The 20,777-nt window shown below is 36.1% G+C and overlaps 2 protein-coding genes across 2 annotated transcripts; one reads left to right on the top strand and one right to left on the bottom strand.

The window, feature by feature from the left end:
* Nucleotides 1-51: 51 nt before the first annotated feature.
* Nucleotides 52-7,741, top strand: LOC121257422 (probable helicase senataxin). Its single transcript, XM_041158420.1, has 10 exons — nt 52-405; nt 1,204-1,752; nt 1,844-3,214; nt 3,304-3,628; nt 3,746-3,998; nt 4,094-4,310; nt 4,910-5,265; nt 5,688-5,822; nt 6,033-6,150; nt 7,278-7,741. The coding sequence occupies exons 1-9, from the start codon at nt 247-249 to the stop codon at nt 6,034-6,036; spliced, it is 3,369 nt and encodes a 1,122-aa protein (XP_041014354.1). The 5' UTR covers nt 52-246; the 3' UTR covers nt 6,037-6,150; nt 7,278-7,741.
* On the bottom strand, nt 7,147-17,690 carry LOC121257432. The gene is given in 15 exon segments (XM_041158432.1): nt 7,147-7,485; nt 7,782-7,838; nt 9,010-9,126; nt 10,757-10,855; nt 11,118-11,192; nt 11,728-11,829; nt 11,931-12,002; nt 12,848-12,910; nt 13,544-13,610; nt 14,155-14,186; nt 14,188-14,226; nt 14,331-14,436; nt 15,038-15,128; nt 16,335-16,372; nt 17,404-17,690. Coding segments are annotated over 15 exon segments (1,140 nt in total). The 5' UTR covers nt 17,529-17,690; the 3' UTR covers nt 7,147-7,428.
* Nucleotides 17,691-20,777: the final 3,087 nt, after the last annotated feature.

Raw genomic sequence — 20,777 nt, 5'->3', positions numbered from 1 at the left:
ACATATATAATACACATGCTTTTTTTTACTAATGTATACGTCTGATCTCTCTCTCTCTCTATATGTAGAGATATGCTTCTGATGGCTCCTGTCAAGGATGCAAAAGCAAGAAAAGCATAACGAGAATTCCACTTTTCCTTTCATCATAGACATCCTGTACTAGGAAACTTTTTCCTAGCTGCTTCCTTCAGCTCGAAGGACCTTCTTTCCCTCTATTTCAAAGGAGAATTAGATTTTGGCGTTTGGATGACTATACAGCGTTTGAGAGGAGACCAAGGAGCTGACATCAAGGCCGAGATGAGCACTAAGGTGAAGAAGCAAGAATTTCCGGGCAGAAGCTTAATCGACTTGGTACTCTCCTGGTCTATCAATGATGTCCTCAATGAAAATCTTTATGAAGGACAGGTTTGTGCACCATTAAAATCTCACCCTCCTCCTCGATCCTGATTATAAGCAGAGTTGCAACACATGATCATGCAGATTGTGATATTTATGAATCATATATACTTCTAGGCAAAACATGATCATGCCGATTAATTACATTTTGATCGATCGATGCATCTATATATGAAAATGGAGTTATTTTAATTAGTTTCTATGGAACTTTGTACTTTTTAAGGTGATTGAAGATGACAAAATTTAAGGTGAAAAATAGTATTGCACGGTGGGAATATTAGTAAAGTACATGAGTTAATTCCTTGATATTTTTTTTTATAATATCCAGTGTCTAAACAATAAAATAATATAAAATTGTGGTTTATAGAAAATTAAATAAGAGGAGATGTTTGCTTTACGTACTTAGGCTAGACTCTTGGGATGTTGATAAGTTTTGGTATCCGTTACGCGTACGTTTGCCTATTTGGTTTTTTATCTTCTTCTTGGTCAACTATCTGATGATCTGGATAGAAAAGTACTAGAATGTGCTATGGATTAAGAGGATCATGGTGTCACATTAATATCCGTGACATTTATTCAGATATTATGATTTAATTTATCTGCATGGCTGACACAAATTTGTTGGTAATTTGGATGTGGGTACATGATAATCTCTTTATTATATGATCCCATTTCCAGAGATGGATATATCCTTGCAATTGTATTTGATTCATGTCTATCATGACATGATTTCTACATGTTCTTAGATTTCTTAATTTCCATCAAAATGGCAGTCAGCTTAAGACTAAATTGATTCCCTTATAACAGGTGAAAACGATCCCACTGACATTCTCATCGGTCCCAGAATACATGAAGTCATTAAGGATTCCACTTATTAAGGAAACGCATGCTGACTTGTTGGCAAGCATTTCAACAGTGTCTCGAGCACCTATTTGTAAAATAGTTTCTGTCCAAAAATCAAAAAATTATAAACCGCCCCATGACTTCTTTTACAGCATTATGCTACCAGCAGTGTGGCAATTCAAGAATCATAAAGAGACGTATGAGCCTCAGAATGGAGACCTCATTGCAATTACAGATGTAAAACCAGAATCTGTTGAGGATTTAGACAGACCCAACAGATCCTATGTTGTCGCTTATGTTCAATGGGTGAGAGAAGGAGGCCTACTTGCACTCTCAGTACTGTCCTCACAGCCCATCTTGGTTGAAGAAGAAAAGAGCAAGAACAAACAAACTCTTTATGCCGTTTTCCTGACAAACATGACCACGAATATCCGCATTTGGAGAGCATTGAACGCTCAACTGGAAGGTGGGAACTTGAACTTCTTGCAAGAAGTGCTGAACCCTAAATCTACTGTAAGAGTTTTGATCATTGCTTGCTTGCTTGGTATTTCTTATTGATACTCTTGGAATGAATTCTGAGCTCCTTATATTTTACTTTGCGTAGGATGATGCTGAAAATCCAACTATCAACTTCTCTGATGAGAAATGTAGAACTGCCTTTGAAGATATGAGGGACAGAATCGTGTCTTCTGATTTAAATTTGTCCCAGAAAGCTGCAGTTATTAGCTGTTTGGTTTCTAGGGAATGCAATAAGAAGAAGAATACTATCAATCTAATATGGGGACCTCCGGGGACTGGGAAAACCAAGACGGTTGCTTTCTTACTGTTTTCTCTCCTTAAAATGAAATGCAGAGTGCTTATATGTGCCCCGACCAATACTGCAGTTTTGGAAGTGACTCGGCGGCTTGTGAAGAATGTTACAGAGTCCTTTGAATATGTTGCTTATGGACTTGGGGATGTAGTTTTATACGGAAATGAGCAGCGGATGAATATTACTGATCATCATGACCTTCTCGATGTATTCCTTGATAACCGAATTGAGATACTAAATAAATGCTTAGTTCCATCCGGTTGGAAAAATGGTTTACAATCAATGATTTGTTTGCTCAAGGACCCCAAAAAGGAATACCGTCGCTACTTGAAAGAAGGAAAAGTGAAAGAAGAGGAGGAGAAAAAAGAGAAAGGAATGTCTGAAAATGAGGGGACTAGTGGGAATCAAGGAAGTAATATCCAGGGTCAGTCCTCTAAGGGTAAGAAGAGCATGAAATTTCAGAAGCAAGTTGTTCAGGCCTCAAATGAAAACCAAAGCAAGAAAACACCGAAAGGGATGGTGCCTTCTAAGAATGAAAAGAAACTAAAGCATGAGGAGAAGGAAAGCGGGGGTTGTTCTTCACAAGTTGTGAATGACAATCCTTTGACGTTTGGGGAGTTTCTAAAGGGGAGTTTCAATCGCATTGTAGAGCGTCTGGAGTTTTGTATTGTAAATTTGTGTAGGCACTTACCAACTTCTTTTATTTCACTAGAAGTGGTAAAGAACATGGCAAAAGCTCTTGATGTTCTCAAGTCTCTCGAAGCTTTGCTGCGTACTGCTAGTGTTGATGACAAAGGAGTAGAACAAGTCTTCAGCCAAAAATTAGGAGGCGGTCTCGGTCACTTGGAAAAGTTGAGACTTGCGATCAGCGAGTGCCTTCGCATACTTGGATCACTTCCTAAAGAATTCTCTCTCCCGGAGAAGATTAGTAATAAGAATGCACTAAAAGATTTCTGCCTTGCAAATGCACGTCTGATTTTCTGCACTGTATCAAGCTCTATTAAATTGTACAGAGAAAAAATGAATCCTCTGGAACTATTAGTTATAGATGAAGCTGCTCAGCTCAAGGAATGTGAATCGACCATTCCTTTACAACTTCCCGGTCTCCGACAGGTAGTGCTTATTGGGGATGAGCGACAACTGCCTGCGATGGTTCAAAGCAAGGTTTAGAGTTTTATTGTCATGCTTGTCTTTTATCTCTATAATCAATAGATATTTACCCTTTTAACATCATTAAAATTTTCTATTATTAGGTTGCTGAGAACGCTGAATTTGGAAGAAGTTTGTTCCAAAGGCTGGTATTGCTAGGACACAGGAGACACCTTCTCAATGTGCAGCACAGGATGCATCCATCCATAAGCCTATTTCCGAATCGGGAGTTCTATGACCGTAAGATTTTGGATGGAGACAATGTCAAAGGAAAAAGCCACGAGAGGCGTTTCCTTCAGGGGAAGATGTACGGTTCGTACTCTTTCATAAATGTAGCACATGGAAAAGAGGAACTTGATAACAGCCAAAGCCAGAAAAATATGGTTGAGGCTGCTGTAGTGTATGAGATAGTTTCACGCCTTGTCAAAGGTATGTCTCATTTCCATTCCAATTAGTAAAAGTCTCTGTTTTGAATAAGGTATTGTTCTAGGACGCTTGGTCATGTTTTACTCATAAACTCTTTTTTTTCCTTCGCTAAATATGCAGTTAACAAGAAGAACAAGGTTAAGGTTGGTATCATCTCACCGTACAAGGCACAAGTGGATACAATCTCAAAGATGGTCAACAAATTAAGTAGAGGCTCTAATAGTAACTTATCCATTAGTGTTCGCTCTGTAGATGGGTTCCAGGGTGGTGAGGAGGATGTTATAATTATTTCCACTGTCAGAAGTAATGTGAATGGAGCAGTAGGTTTTCTTTCCAATCGTCAGAGAGCAAATGTGGCTCTAACACGTGCACGGTAACACATTTTACACTCAACTATGAAGCCCCTCAAACGTGTGTTGAATCTATGGTTAATTTTTACAAGTAATAGAGGCATGGTTTCATATGCAGGCATTGCCTTTGGATAGTGGGAAATGGGGTGACTTTAAATAACAGCGGCACTGTTTGGACGGAACTAGTCATTGATGCAAAGAAAAGAGGGTGTTTCTATAATGCCGATGAAGACCAGAGCTTGGCTGAGGCTATTACAGCTGCCTTGGTTAAGCAGGGCCAAATGGGGAGTTTACTCAACAATGACTCTTTGCTGTTCAGAAAAACTAGATGGAAGGTATGATACTCTTTTTATTGTAACATATCCATCCTTTTAAATAATGTATCAACTCATGGTATTCACAATTCTAGGCCTCTTTAATAAAATAAAATAAAATAAAATAAACTAGATGAGAGCAAATCTTATTATTTAATATTAAGCTGAAAAATGTTAGGAGATAGGACATGTTTCAGAAGTAGTTGGCCTCCCATTGATCTAGTACATTCCCCTGTTTCTCTATTGACTTCTATCTCTATAGTTTTGTTCATAATGTAATGAAAATGCTTCAAGAAATAAGTTGATGTAAATGATTTTTCTTTGTTCCTCAGTTTTGTTCTCTCTCTAGGAAAGATTCCACCAATTGGGAAGAACAAATGGATAATTTCTTTTAGCATTAACTGTTGAAACTATGGTCTTAGCTTAATTTGACGTATTCAAGTGTATTGAAGTTCATATGTTTTACTTTCTAATGGCACTTTTATGATAGTAATCAAAAGAGAGACAATCTTCAAGATTGGAATCTTTTGGAATTTGAATTTTAGCTTCTAAGTTCGAGGTGGTGGTGGGATTTTTTCGAACATTAATCGGTTGATCTCACTTAATTTTTTTTAATATAGGTCTCCTTCAGCAATGATTTTGTGGAATCTATGTCTAGATTTAAAAACGCTGAGGTGCTTTCTTTATTGGTGAAACTTGCAAATGGTTGGCGTCAGCCTCATTGGAAGAAAAAACCCTTTGTTCATCATGGAACTTCTTCTTCACTATTAGAGCAGTACAAGGTCAATAATGGGTCACTGATTCTTGTTTGGACTGTAGACATTGTCAAGCAAAACGCATATTACATTCAGATTTTGAAGATCTGGGACATCTTGCCATTATCCAAAATGTCACAATTAGCAAATCATCTTGATGTCTTATTTGGGAATTACACAGTGGATATGATTAATTGCTGCAAACAAAAATGTTTTGACAGGTATGCATTTATGTAGATTTATTCTGTCAGTTTATGCCGTTTTACTTATTTCTGATGACATGTGAGAGACCTCACTTTTGTAGCTAGAATTGGGAAGTTTTCAATTGTAACTTATTCCTGTTATATTTTCTGGTTTGATGCAACATGAAATAATATGGTTAATGACTTAAAGCATGTAATGAAGTTAACCTTAACCAAGAGAATCTATCTACTGTAATTTCAAATGGCAGTTCAAGTATAGATTATTAATGGTATAATATTTGTCTAAGCATGGGCAGTGCTGCAGAACATTTGCCTTGGGCCTGCAGGGAATGGGAGGGAAAGAAAGCAAAATATTTTTGGGCACTTCTTTCTTAAAAAAGAGGGGCCAACTAACAAGATTTCCTTAATGTAGACCTAAATTTTCATTTCACTTGCTGCAGGGATTTAGTTGTTCCAATGAAATCGCCAATTGGCTCAAGTAGTTATCCTGAAGCTAATCCTGTGCAGTCATTGTTAGAACCGTTATCTTCACTCAGTCTGAGGGGTCATTCAGAAACATCCTATCCAACTTATTGGTAACAAGTTCAAATTTTCAGTAATTATATATATAGTCAATTTGTCTTACTTCAGAAGAGAATATATCTTTAAGCTGCAAGTTTAAAAGAAGAGAGCATTGCAGTTTTTCTTCATTGTAGATATTCATTAGATTGTCAAGTTGGAGTACTACCTGAAATTGCAGTGAGGACTAATAATAAACATTATCGACATGTTCTGTTTTGCTTTAGGTGACTGACTGGCACTGCTTGCCAAAACCCTGATACTGCATGTAAGGAGGGCAAGCATGATCCTGCTGGTGAGCGAAGAACTTCCTGCAGAGGACTTAAATCTATGCCTGCATGCAAGGTTTTTTTCCCCCTCCTTAGTCATTGTGTGGACCTTGGGCTGTGGTCAAAGTGAGGAGAAATCTTATTTCTTCTCAACATAGGCTACAGCTTTCTCATTATACATATAGTTGCTTTTGTGATGGAATCAACACACTCATAGAATCACGATCCCTGCTGAACTCATTTCTCACCATGTTCCCCTGTTTTGCATGTTGTTTTGGGGGGCGGGGGGGAGGATAATGGAAATTGGCTTCTTTTGTGGATTAGAAACAGAATGTAATGTTTATATCATGGAAATTTGTGTTTAATTACTTCCTTTAGCTGGAATGTGATAGATTTGTGTCTACTTAATACACATACTTTCCAAGAGACTGCCCTCCTTCTTGTCATCCACTGCCATTCCAAGATTTTCAGAGAGGGTAAATGATTGTGGAATCCTTTTCTATCATATACGAATGGCTGTTGTAGAACTCCTACTTCGAAGTAATTGCTCTACAAATTCTCCCAGAAATCATGTAACAAAGGGTTAACATATGGGACAGGGGATTCTGAGAGTTGTATTGGTTATCACTTGGCAAGCATTGCTAAATAAAATGTCTGTGCTAAAAAATGTTTAAGCATTGACCCATCCTGAAATTACAAATGGAGAGTTCAGGTATCCATTCCATACTACAAAATTATATCTGGAGACTTCTGTATCTGTATTTATCTTGGTATTCTGGAAACAGAACATACCAGCTGGGGGGAAAAGTCCAGTTTAAGGCCATATGCAGGAAGTAGGGATGTCTCCCCATGGCAAGAGGCCCTTTATTTCATCCTGCCTTATTTACTTAATTCAACCGATTAATTTGGTTGCAATATTTACAAAATAAATTCACCAAAGCGTTAGTTTCCATCAGTTAAAAACTGAAAATTCTGGTCAAACATGTGTCTTTAACTTAATTGGAATTTCTGGCATTGATTATGCCAAGAGTCAATTAATTACTAATCAAAATAGTCAACACAAAGGGAAAAATACTTTAAAATGGAGGAATCATGTTTCATTTCTTTCGAATTTCGCTGTGACTACTAGTGAAATTTACATTTGATAGATTTCGTGATTTTTGTTTAATTTCATTCACAATCTAACATGGAAAATCCTGGTAACGGGCAAAATCAGGTCTGGCCTTATTCTCATCAGCCAATTCTAACGATCAATACAATATAGAGGTTGGAGAAAATTGAACTCCGTTGAGGGCCTTGGCGAAAAGTTTATGCTCCTGAGGTAAATAATTCCCATCTGAACGAAGATCAGTTACTATCTAGCAAAACGATCTACCAGTGCCTTGGCGTTCTCCGGTGCAAAGAACCGTGCCTGCACATAATTCCGTTAGTGCACAGATACTTTGTAATATTTTCTGCCTGAATGTATGTATGTATGTGTGTAAGTATGTATAATCTAGGCGCCAAGGTTCTATACAAGAATGTGTGTGTATTTGTATGTGGACACTTAAAGCCGTAGGTATGTATGTGTATATTTGTATGCAGTCAAAGGCGTAGCCATGTGTGCACAAGTAAATAAAATGTATGTAGTGGCACATCTATAATATATACTCCTCCAAGTTCACAAATTCGAATATGTTCATGTATTATAATATGCATACTACTCACTTGTATAAACATTCTCTCTGCGTCTCCAACTTTACCATTTTCTTTCAAAATGATTCCCTGCAGAAGCATTAGAGAAAAAAAAAAATTGTAAATGTAAGTTCCGTTCATTTAAAATTATCTAAAGACAAAGCCCAATCGGAATGCAGACAGATAGAATCACTAACCAATAAAGAACAAAGAAGCATGACAAAGAACAGTGAATGAATGTTTTTTCTTGGTAAAGTAAGAAAGAAGGAACACAAGCAGCACAAAAGTGACATAACTGCATAATGTTTTTAAATAATAAGAATATTTATACCTTCTGATAAGTAAAAAGAATATTTATACTGGTAATCAAATAATCTGACCATCAAGCTTCTTGTATTACCATGATTACATTTAGTTCCTTCCAGTCATTATATGCATGGTTTAAAGATATGAAAATCTGCCTAAGAAGTTAATGATATCCAAAATACATGCAAATTGTATGGCACTTGCTTTACAATGAGAACTGGAATCTCAAGTGGACCAGTACGACCATAAACCTAAAGGTTTTGGGACAAAGTACTCCAACTTGCGCCTTGATTCACAGTATCAGATACCAGTTATTTTCTAAGCTTTATACTTGTAAGCTTCATAGATGCGTGAACCACATTTCTGAATACTTCAATAGCATCTCATTCTTCTCTTATAATGTGTTACACCAATCTGGAGATGTCTGAACAAAAGAACAATTCCAGGATTTATTCTCTGAAAGCACCCTAACTCTTTCCATGATCACCAGAGTTATTGAAGAATCCAGAACAGTTTAGGGTCTAAGTGGATGGGTTTGTGTGCGCGAGAGATAATAAGGATATGCATGTGTATATATGTATATATTTGTGTGGGTGTGTGTATGCACTCAAAAGTATTCATTGTTTAGCAATAATAATAGGTAAAATGTATAATGAATATTGTGGATAGTCATCATTTGGCTTCAGTTTAGTAACCATTTTTCTTTTCTTAGCAAGGAATAGGAATTTTGTGGCCTAATGAAGATGCCTTTCAGTGTTGACAATAAAAAAATGTGAATCCGGTAACAAGTTATATTTTTGTTCTTTTTAAAATTGTCTAGCAGTGTGTAAACAAAATAGATCCATTTAGTTAGCTAAAGCTTTGTTCCTAAGAATATCCATTTCATACATGGCGCTGTTATATATAATAAAATATTCTAATTTGGCTGTTACATTCATGAGAGGGAGAGAAGAACCTTAGCTAAGTAACCACGGAAGTCATCAGGGTGACTTGAGATAAGGCGATCGTAGACGGATACAGCATCACTTATATGACCCCAATCTGAATACGCTTTGCCAAGAAGTAAATCAACCTGAAATAACATCTCTCCACAAACACACTAAACATCAGATTTTTTTTTTTTGATCGGTTCTAAACATCAGATTTAAAAGCAACCAAACCCAAAACTGACATCTGATAGCGGGGACAAATGATAAATTAAAAAAAGGAACTGATATTATGAAAATAGTATCTTTAGCAATTTTCTGAAAACATGTGGAAAAGATTCAGCATAACTATACACAATAAATTATCTGTTTAAAATTATTACAAGTATTATTTCTGTCCTCTGTGACTGAACACTCCAGTTTGGTAGCAAGTCAAGTTCTTTCGATTGTTTCTGGTATACTTAAGAATTTTATTTTATTTTGAGGCTATTATCTTTACTTTGTGTCATCGCAAAAATAAGAACCTCTTCCCCAACATTTTTGTTCCTGTGTTTCATTTTCAGTTATACCAACTTCCTTAGGCTGCAGCTCTTTGTACATTTTAGCCAAAATCAACAAACTAGATCTGCAACCCTTATCACAAACCCAAAGGAGTTGAAGCTCTAAAATGTATGATAATTTGATCTCACTCTTTCTAAGTTCTTCAAAATGTTTAGAATATAAATTAAATTATTAAATTCATCATTACCTATCAGCTTAAACTTTTGAGACGATTAGTTATTTAATATGGTATCAGATGAGAGGTTCTGAGTTTGAACCTTATTCCACACTTCACCCTTGTTTTATTTAAATATCCATGTGTTGAGCCCGCTTATTAAGAGAGAGTTTGACTCAAGCGTGAGAGGAAATGTTAGAATATAAATTTAATGATGAACTAATATAAATTTATTGATGGACTCACCTATTACCATCAGTTTAAGCTTGTGCGATGATGTCGGGAACGATAAGAAGAAAAAAGTAAAGCAAAACCGAAATTAATTACACACAACAAACAAGATTTACGTGGTTCGGCAACGTGCCTACATCCACGGAGCTACAGAGGATTTTATTCTCTTGAAAGTCAAATACACAGTGCGGCAATACAATGAGTGGCCATACGGAATAGTACAATGTATATGAAGTGAAACCCTAATTAGGATAATTAGGGCGTAAACCCTAATTAGGGGTTGGGTGGGTCAGACCGGCCCAAGCCTGCGCTCCATGGCCCAAGCCTCATTAAAAAAAAAAAAAAAAAACCAAAAAACAAAAACCAAAAAAAAAAAAAACACTGCAACGAATTCTTGTCGGGTGGGGTCATCAAATTGGGCTGCCGCAAAACAAAACCAGGCTCCACACAAAAAGCCCAACAAATTATTGGTGATTTAACAAAAACAAAGGCATAATAATAAATTTCTTGTTAACTACAAAGACTATCCACACGAAACTTGAGTCATTTTCATCAGTTAATAAATATATTGTTTGTTTCAAGAAAATACCCATGGGCTTAAACTTCAATATTGTACATTCTTTAAACCCATTGTCTGAACTTGCTGGCCAATTGTTATGCAATATGTTATTTTTTTATAGGTATTATTAAGCAATATATTCTAACAGCCTAAAACCATATTATAGCAATTTTAAGTTTCTAGTAAGTGATGCTTAAAATCCTCCTCGTTTTCCTTTGGAAAAAATAGGAGCTTAGACATGTAATCTGTTAGTGAGAAATAAAAAACTCACTTGAACAGGGTCCACCTGCGGCAAATTTGTTTCTTCAGCCTTACCATTAGAAATTTGTGAATTTAGACGTTCTCGAGACGCCAGAAGGAATTGAACTGCCTGCATTAGAAAGATGAGTAAAAGGAAATTTGTAATTGATTGCACACCTGCTAATCCAACAGGCTGTTCCATGTCAATGATGTCATCATTCATAAGATGACAACCATATGCTTGGATAATAATTTTTTTCCCTAAAAACGTCTAGAACATATATTACTGTCTCAAAAGCATCAGATGAGCAGCAAACACTTCCAACCATCACCAATGCTTTTGTAATTTCAATAGTGAATCAATTGTAATTTCAACCCGTGTGATGATATACCTCATCTGGTTTCTTAGCAGCAAGTAATGCATTTGTAAGGCCACGCAGAACTTCAAAATTGATATCTTTAGACACCTGTTACAGAATAAGAAGATATTTATGGACAGAGCTTGCAAAATATGTTAACAATTTCAATGCTGAAATTCATCGCCTAAAATAAAAACTTTATGTGGTAAACCCTCCACGATCCTCTGCCCGCCCTTCTAATCAACAAATTAAACATAGCCCCCTAGATTGATCCCAGGAAACACTAATCTTTAAATTAAAGTAAGTCCAAATTATAGGGTCTCCGAAACAATTGTTACTTGAGAGTAACCTTTTTAGATCTGTGCAAATGCACATAAATGAAATGCATTGGTAAGTGCACACAGACAAACACGAGTTTTAATTTCTAGGCACTTAGAACTAATAAAACAGTCTCACGAAATATAGAACCTATCAGTAAAATACCCTAGAGGGGGATAGGGCTAAGTGGAGCTAAAACGGTTTTCCATGAGATGGGAAATGAAAACAATTTATTGGTGTGCTGAAGTCAAGCATGGTAAGGCTGAACAGTTATCTGAAACAGCAATAAGTAGGAAACTATCCAGCACATCTGGAGAAAACTTACCATCTGTGAAGTCTTATACGCGGTAGCACTCCCTTCATAATCCTTGAGTTCATATTTAACTTCACCAAGCAAGCGGAAAACATCAGGGTCACTTGGTTTCCCCTATGGAGCACAAAAGATCAGTCAAAAGAGTACTTAGGATTTTGTCCAGTTTGTGGCAGATAAATTCCATAAAAATATCCAACAAGAAAACATGAGCATACCTTTGTCAAGTCCTCAAGCAGAGAGGAAGCTTGATTATAATTTCCTAATTCTGCCAAGGTCACTGCAGCTCCCTAGAAATCCATTATATATATAGGCAATAGATGTGATAAGAAACCAATTTTGATGAAGCCAGGAAAAAATTAAATAAATTCACAGTATACAAATAATATATTGTCTAGGCCTTTGCCTTAGGGTCATATAGCATTAGAAAGCATTCTTTTAGTTGATTTAGTCAAGGGTTTTTTTTTTTGTCATTTCTCACTTCATGTTTTAGCTCACAACTAGTTGGACTCAGATTTTGGATGATTGAGATTCTCACATTGTTCTTTTTCTCTCAAGTATAAACTTTTGTATTTTTCCAACAAATTTACTAATGTATTATCCTCCATCAAATAAAATTTTAGCTTCAGTGTTTGCATGTCCATCTGTGTCTCTTTAATTTTTCTTAAATAATTCTTGTTACCTAAGATATATTTGAATGGGATGGGTTAGCCAGCATAAAACCAAACCATGAGAAACTAAAATTTTACCATTTCATCTCTCTGGGTCTAGATTCACTTGGAAAAGAAAATTGGGCTATTGTTTTGTTCCAGATGAAAAGCTTTCAAATTCCCAATTTAGGTTCAAGCTCTTAACCTTATGATAGAACATGGGATTTTGACCCAACCAGTTTCTTCTATTTCCAGGTTTCAACCAGCATGAACTGACACAATCAGCAGCTAATATCGGATATTAACCCTTCCTTTTCTTCTTGAAATGTGAAATGACATCTTTAATTAACCAAAAATATGTTTCACATAACCATATACTAACTTTGTAGTAAGAACAAGGTCAAGCTCCACAAGTATATTTCTAATATCAGCATATAGTAACAAAGAAACAAAACTGATATACCACATAATAACCAATGACTCACTTCAAGAGCAACTGGATCTTTTGGGGATTTACTTAGCATTGCCTCATAATCTTTAAGCCTAGCCTGCCACACACATCAGGAAGTAAACATAATTTTGTAATTCTTCCAAAATACATAGCAAAGACTATGATATGACACCATCAAACAAAATCTACATTAAATAGAAGAATAAATAGATAAGTACATTTACAACCCCCCCCCCCCCCCCCCCAAATGGAATTGGAGGCTGGCCATTTGTCAGCAAGAAAAGAAACCCTTCTTCCAGTATAGATTAACCACCATTGTTCCAGGGCTTACTATGACAAGAACACTAGTAAAAAGGAAATATTATTCTCATTTCTTCTCTTCCTCTTCACAAGCAGGTTAAACAGCTCCCCTTTCTTTCATTTTTTGGTAACAAAAGACTCTAAACTTGCTTTGGTAACAGTAATGAATATACAAGTATCTGGGCAACCTATTAGAGGAAGCTGGTCACTGGGGCCACATTGAGTAGCTCACCATAAAAATAGGACAAAAACCTCCAACCAGGGAAATTAAAATTATTGGGCCCCAATATTTTAATACCTTTAAGAACCTGTGAGCAACAGTCTATCATAAAGGCCATCGTTAAGAAAAACTTATACTCAAGAGAAGAAAACTTTTTTTGATAAGTTACTCTAGAGAAGAAAACTTATTAGACTTTTCCAAGAATATTACCTGAAGAGTAGCTTTCTCTTCTTCCGACAGATTATTAACCACCTTGCCTTCCTCGGTGGGACTAACACTGGAAAATTGAAGGCATCTCAAAATCATACCAACCCTCCAAAAATCGGAACCAGCGAGGTTTAAATGTGATCACTAACTTTAAAGTTGTTCTTTCAAATAGTCTTACTTGAGCTCCAGGGTCCCCTTAGAATAAAATGCTCAAATTTTTAGTGATAGATAATCTAACACGTTTTAGAATAACATATGCATTATTGTATGCTATAGTTGCGTTATTGTATGCCATAGTTGCAATTTAATATGTTCATAAATGGAAATATGCCATCCATTTGTTTTAAGTAAAAGTTTTTCCCACTTGACCTTTATGCACCAGCAAAACCTAGATGAACTGTTAAAGAAACAGATTAATTAATCAAACACAACAGAGTAGTCTAGGCTAGACACCATAGTCAACGATAGAAACAAAGAATATATGACAACTCCAAATCCTAGTTTTGTGCACAAAGAATATATGACAACAGAGTAGTTGACAGCAAAACCTAGATGATCTGATTTGTGCACAATGGGAGAAAAGAAAATATAACTTTTGATGTACTAAGCAATACCTTCCAGAGGGAAGAAAGTCTCCGAGCGCAAAAAACCAAACCAAAGGCCAAGACGGCTACTCCTACTCCAATCTGTTCCATGTCAAAACTGAGTCAGAGATATTTGTACCATTAAAGACAGTAACAATGATATCATGTTTCAAGTTAGAAAAGTGCAAACAGCTGAAAAGTTTTACCTTGGTACCCAGTCCAATTGTTTTCTTCTCTGACTCAACTGGTGCATCATAGTCTATTGCTCCAAATTCTTTTTCTTCGTCTGTTTTTTTCTGCTCAAGCGCTGACCTAAATATCATATAGAAAGGAGTAGTTATGAAAAATCATTCCAAAATCATGCATAAAGCAGAAGTTATCCAACTAACCATCTGCGAAAGTGTAAGGAAAAATTAAAATTATTTTAAAAAATAAAAAAACTTAAAAAGTACAGCATTAGATTAAAGTTCTAAACCAAAAAATAAAATTATTTTTACCTTCGAAAGTTTATGTAACAAGTTACAACATTTTAGAATGAAAAATAATTCTTTTTGATCGGTAGAATGAAAAATAATTCTAAGTCTACCTTGTCTCTACACAAGGAAGTCGTTGGTAATGCAACTATGACTCTTACAGAGAAACACAATCCTACCTCAAGATTGAATGCTTGCAAGTCAGACAAGATACCCTACTCCCAAAGGTGGATGGGTGAATAATGTATATTTAGAAAATGATATAATTGTCTAGGCTGTACTTATCAAAAAATAAAATATTATTGTCTATGCCATAGAGAAATATGCCACACCTGCTCACAAACACAAAAAATTTAATAATACTTTAATGGGAAACTTTTTCCAGTAAGCATCCACTCTAATGTCTGTTCAAGCAAATGTGACAAGTAACACAATTGTACCTTCTAACAGCTTCCAGCCGCTCCTCAAACTGACGGTCCAATGAATTGTTGTTAGATTTCCCATCAAATTGAGAACTTAAACCAGGTGCCTCTACAAGGAAACCTTCCTATTAGGTTGAATGCAGCAAAAAGTGGTAGAAGACAAACACAATAAACCTGGGGGAGTTACATAAGATTGAATCGGCCAAGGTTCCCCTTTAAATCAGTCACAAGATAAAAGGGGCAGGAGAGGTCAAATTGGCCACCAGAAAAGGGTTTTGGAATACCGAAACCCAACTCATCTTATCTTGTTGCCTAGTTTGGCGGCAAGGCGGTGGCAGGATGGCGAGATCTCGCAACCCAACTGACAAATCTGCTAGCAATGTTCGAGATCTCACACCCCATTGCCACCCAATTACCACCAATGAGCCAATCAACATCTGTCAGTATTGGCCTGAATTAAATTTAGGACGGCAAGAATCTATCAGTCAGTTCAATGAGCCACCTGACTTTTGATGGCTAATGATTCAATCATCAGAAACAACTGGCAGCCTACTCAAAGGGGGTTGGCGCTCACCCCCAGTGCAGACTACAAGCATCGCCAAACGTACAGGCTGGCCATGAACTTTCATGAGAAACAAGCAAAGATACACGGTGCTAGTACCCAAAGCTTAATAAGTCAAAAATAAAAGGTTGAAATCCAAGCACAATAGGGAACAAAAAGCAACAGTATAAGAAGACTATGATCTTGGTGGCAGAAATGAGTAAATATGGCCATGGTAGCATGCTTCTTGGAGCATATCCAAACCAACAAGTAGGCAAATAAATCTTGCAGGACATCGAGATCGAGAAGTACTATTTCCCAAAAACCAGGAAAGATAAAGAAGTAGTTTCAGAGACGAGCACAAAAATAGAAGGGTTAGGTGAAGTAGAAATAGACAAAGATGACTGATCCTTATAAATGTTTCAAGCAGACTCAGGCTGATGCTCAGTAATCAGATAATTGTGATAAATGAAAGGGATGGACCGATCAGTGGATTTAAATCAAGTTGAATATGAAATTCTTTAGCACCCTAAACATTTTACAAGAATATATGACAACTCCAAATCCTAGTTTGGAGAAGACCAAGTGAGCAAAAGAATCCTACCCCACCAAAGCCCTCACTCCTTTCCTTCTCTAAACATAACAAAAAAAAAAAAAATCACAGGCAATGTATGCAGAGTCGACCATTTGCATGCAAGATGTGCTGATAATAAAAAACCAATTTTTGGACAGATACATATTCTACGTCGAAGGAGTAAAACACAATTCACTTACTAGGAGGTACAGGACCAGATTTTTTAGCTGTTGATTTCCTGCACGGGAAACAAGAGTGATCACACAACAAGCATTACATTGTACAAGTGAAACAGACTCTATAGTTCATGCTTAGATCTTTGTATGACTGGACTATGATCCACAACAACTCTCGTTTTCGAATCCTTATATAAAATTTACTTGCTCTTGTTCCCCTAACCTTCCTTAAACTAGGTGTTCCCCTTTGAATACCCCTAGTATACTAGGGTTGTGCCCCTGGCACTTTTTCAATGATATGCAGTATTGTTACTTATCAAAAAGAGAATAAGATGTCTCCATTTTGCCAATTCCATTGATGAGAAAACCATCAACTAGTTAGGCATTTTTAGATATAAATGAACAATTATATTTCAATAATTTTAGGAGTATTATTATTTCCTTTATTGAACTAGAATTTCCTCAGGAAATTAAGGTTTTGTTCTCTCTATATGCAGATCCCTTATGCCTATGAAATCAAGAAGTGGAAATTAAAAGGACGACTTCTTGTAGGCTAATCTCCCGTGAAGTGATTGTTGGAGGTACATACCCCCTGAAGCAATCACTCTGTAAAGTGTTTTCTTTTTTCTCGGCAATCAAACGGGTAAACCAAGAAAATTCTCAAATAAGGAACGCGCGTGTCGGGACAGTGGGTTTCCATTATGCCCATTTTATTGATGAGAACACGCCAATACAAATTGACTTCAGAAAATTTTAATATTTTTGTAGAACGTCGTTTTGACTACAGAAAGATTTAAATATTTTGGTATGAAATCGTTCTCTTCTCCTTCACTTTCTTGGCAACCAAATATGATTCCAAAGAAAACAGTGGGATCCCATATGCCCCTCCTTTTTTTTCTTTTGGTAAATGTTATGCTCCAGTCACGCCTGAGAGAAACCATTTCGAATTAACTAAAGCAGCGTCAATGCTTTCCTTTCTTTCATTATTTGGCAACCAAACACAGAACCAAAGAAAATTCCAGGTACAGGTAAGAACCCAGACATCTAACACACTTAAGAGACAATACAATTACATATAAATGAAAATACATACGTGGGTACCTTGTTGGTGTTCTTTTTGGTTCCAAAACCGCGTCTTGGGGTTGAATCAGAGCAGTGAATTGGAATAATAATAAGCAACCGACTAGCTGTTGTTGCGGCCATTGCAGTAATTGGCATAGTTCCTCTTCTGCTCTCTCTCCTCTCTCTGAAACTTTATATGAAGATAAGGTTTGTGCACTCGATTCTCCCTCTCTTCTCGCTGTCTCGACACTCCAAAACTAAACTGACAAACGACACTGATTTTATCAGTTTTTTTTTTTCATAATTTGAACGTATTAATAATTAATACGTGAATAAATAAGTTTGTTTTAAAAAAAAAAAAAAAAACTAAAATAGAATTAGCATTTTCTTTCCATTAACTAGTCAGTTTGGATTTAAAAAAACAAATAAATAACTCTAAAATCTAAAATTTCTAGCTTCCTTATTCTAACCTCATAAAAGGCAGACAAAGTCTGGATGCAGGCGTCGTCCGCAACTCCCGCGCACTACGTCCTACGTGGATTTAAAACGCACCGTTTAGAATTAATAAGACGGTGCGTTTGCAGCACCTCTTCCTCCACCAGATTTCCCTTTCTCCCCCTTCGATTTCCCTTTGTCCGCAGGTCCCTTCTTCCCCTTCGATTTCCCTTTGTCCGCAGGTCCCTTCTCCCCCTTCGATTTCCCTTTCTCAGTTCTCCCCCTTCTACTTTAATTTCTTCTTCCTCTTCTCCCGCTTCTTCCTCTTCTCCCCCTTATTTCCCTTCTCCCCCGTGCTGGATCTTCTGCGAGGCGGCTTCTGCAATGCGTCGGTTCCGATTTCTTTCTAGGTAACTCGCTACTCCATCTCAGTCAATTTTTGCATAGATTTTGCTGTGTTTGAGGATTTTTTCATGGGTTTCCTTCTCACTGAAACCAAATGGAGATATTAGACAAATATCTTTATTAATCCCGACCAAACCACGTTCTCCATCATTTACATTTCTGATTTGAAATGAAACCCTAGGTTTTCATTTTTGTTCTGTTTCCTTTAGTTATGGAGTGCGTTTGTGTTTGTTTTATTAATTCTAAACGTCAAAATGTGTTGAATCATAGAACTTTCAACCCCAGTACACAGGCATTATAATACGCTTGCTTGGTTAAATCTTGTTGTGCATGGGATACACAAGCAATATTTGATATGCATGTATGAAGAATACTTGATGGTTTGATCTGGGGAGTCAGTACTGCAAAGTAGAAATCATTTAGTAGAGTGGATAAAAATGAGATGGCAATGAATGACTTGGTGAAAAGTTGGATTTTGAGCTTAATTTCAATTATAATTGGTTGTTAAAAATATTAAGACAAGTCTTTCTTAAACCCTTTTTATTTTTTGTTAAAATATAATTTACAGCACCCTACATTCTTGTAACATCCGATTAACTGAACCAATCATAAACTGAGGTATATTCTTGTAACATCCAATTAATTTTGAAAAATCCCTACTTGTATATTTATTGGCATAGATTTTGCTTAGTTGTCATGGCGTTTATGCAAATTGATGATGATCTCTGCTGCTTAGTTGTCATGGTCTTTAGTTTCCAAAGAAACAGTGCGCTTTTTCTCTGGAAAATTTTGATTAACACTGAAAAACCAATGCAGGCCTGCAATGCTCATGGACTCTATTGTGTTCCTTTATAGGAGACTCTAGGTATGCATATTCACTACAATAGCATGCTACAATAGCATGGTTCCTAGATTACTTATAATATATTGGTATTGTTTTTCGTTAACATCCAATTAAGTAAACCAAAATACAGACCCATCTACTCTCTTGGTACTGAGGTTTTTTATAGCTAGAAAATATGACATAGTCTATTATATATAAGACGTTCAACTTTCTTTCAAAAATTCAGCCATTTATATGCATTGACCTTAAACCTTAAATCTTAAGCATCTTGTGAAATGTAATGTTTATTGCTGTTTGATCTGATCTGGTTCTCTGTTTGATCTGATCTGGTTCTCTGTTAAACCTTCAATTGCTTTTGCTGAAGAGAAAAAATCCCTGAGTTACAATTATTATGTGTTTACATTTGAGGAGCAACTATTTCAGTTTATGTTAGAAGAATGTAGGGTGCTGTGACAATTGTTTTTTGTCTAAATTCTAAATTCTTTCAATTTATGTGACAAGAATGTAGGGAGGAATAACTTTCAGCACATGTTCTCTTTATTCCTTCTTAGCTTTTTATACAATCGCACATTCTTAAGGCAGTTTTTCTTGGCTTCATTCCCAGATTTACAATGTCATTAAGGAGTGAGGAATAACTTCAAATGAGAGAAGAAGAGATTGGGAAGAGGGAGTTGGCACTCCACAATGATCAAGCCCAGCGTTTTAGTCAAGAAGCCGACATGCAGCATGCACGCACACTTCTTCCTATTTTCTAATATACATAGTTATTTACTTGTATTTGATACACTTGAAGTGAAGACGACTTTGTTTTTGTATTTGATAGGAACTTAGCATTTGTAAGTCGAGACTTTGTTGTTATGTACTGGAAACTTTATTTGCGATTAGTGATATTCAATCCTAAGACTATAATGTGCCACTTCTTTTTAACAAAGTATGTACCTGCATGAAATGAACTTGCTAATAAATTACAGTTTATGGATTGCCAATAAATTACAGGTTTATGAATTGTCAATAAATTACAGGTTTATGAAATCAGATTCTAAACTTCCCAGCATTGTGTGGCAGGCAGACATGCTGCATGCCTGCCTGTCATTTTTATGACAGAAAAAAAAATACTTCCATTTTGGCCATCCAGATGTATATATATAATTTATACTCAATACATTAATCCAGTGATAAAAATAAATAAAACAAATATCATTCTCATAAATTGAGCACTTGGATACAAAGTCAACTTTACATAGAGAGTACTTGGATACAAAATGCAGGCTCAAATACTAGGATACAAAATGTGAGCTTAATTTTTATATTTGTATGCAAAAGGGAATCTTCTCATGCTCCACTGAAATGTTGTCGTGACACCCAAAACAATATTCTTTTGTTGTACCTGATACGATAAATAAAACTAGAGTTAGATGTTTACATAACAGTTTGGACATATTAATTAATGAGTAAATTATAGAAAACAAGAAAAACCACCCCAACACAAATTTCAGCAAACCACCAACAATACACAACATACTCCAACAAATCACAACCAACACACCATACTCCAATAATAGATCGAAAATTCTTGCTAAGAGAATATATTTGGCTGTGTTCCATCTGCTATCTCTGGTTGTGTTCCATCTACTCTTAGATGCATCTGTGAATGTAATAGTGGATAAAGTAAGACCCACATAAAAAAAATACAAATACAATGAACTCTTCAAAGTGGTAAT

This window comes from Juglans microcarpa x Juglans regia, chromosome 1D, assembly GCF_004785595.1.
Source record: "Juglans microcarpa x Juglans regia isolate MS1-56 chromosome 1D, Jm3101_v1.0, whole genome shotgun sequence".
In the NCBI taxonomy this organism is placed as follows: Eukaryota; Viridiplantae; Streptophyta; class Magnoliopsida; order Fagales; family Juglandaceae; genus Juglans; species Juglans microcarpa x Juglans regia.
This window is presented reverse-complemented; position numbering and strand designations above follow the sequence as displayed.

What these genes read in the sequence shown, in the direction of transcription:
- LOC121257422 (XM_041158420.1), top strand. Translation starts at nt 247, where the DNA reads ATGACTATACAGCGTTTGAGAGGAGACCAAGGAGCTGACATCAAGGCC. An exon ending in AAAATCTTTATGAAGGACAG is followed by an intron (nt 406 to 1,203) that starts GTTTGTGCACCA and finishes CCCTTATAACAG; the next exon opens with GTGAAAACGATCCCACTGAC. An exon ending in AGTTTCACGCCTTGTCAAAG is followed by an intron (nt 3,629 to 3,745) that starts GTATGTCTCATT and finishes CTAAATATGCAG; the next exon opens with TTAACAAGAAGAACAAGGTT.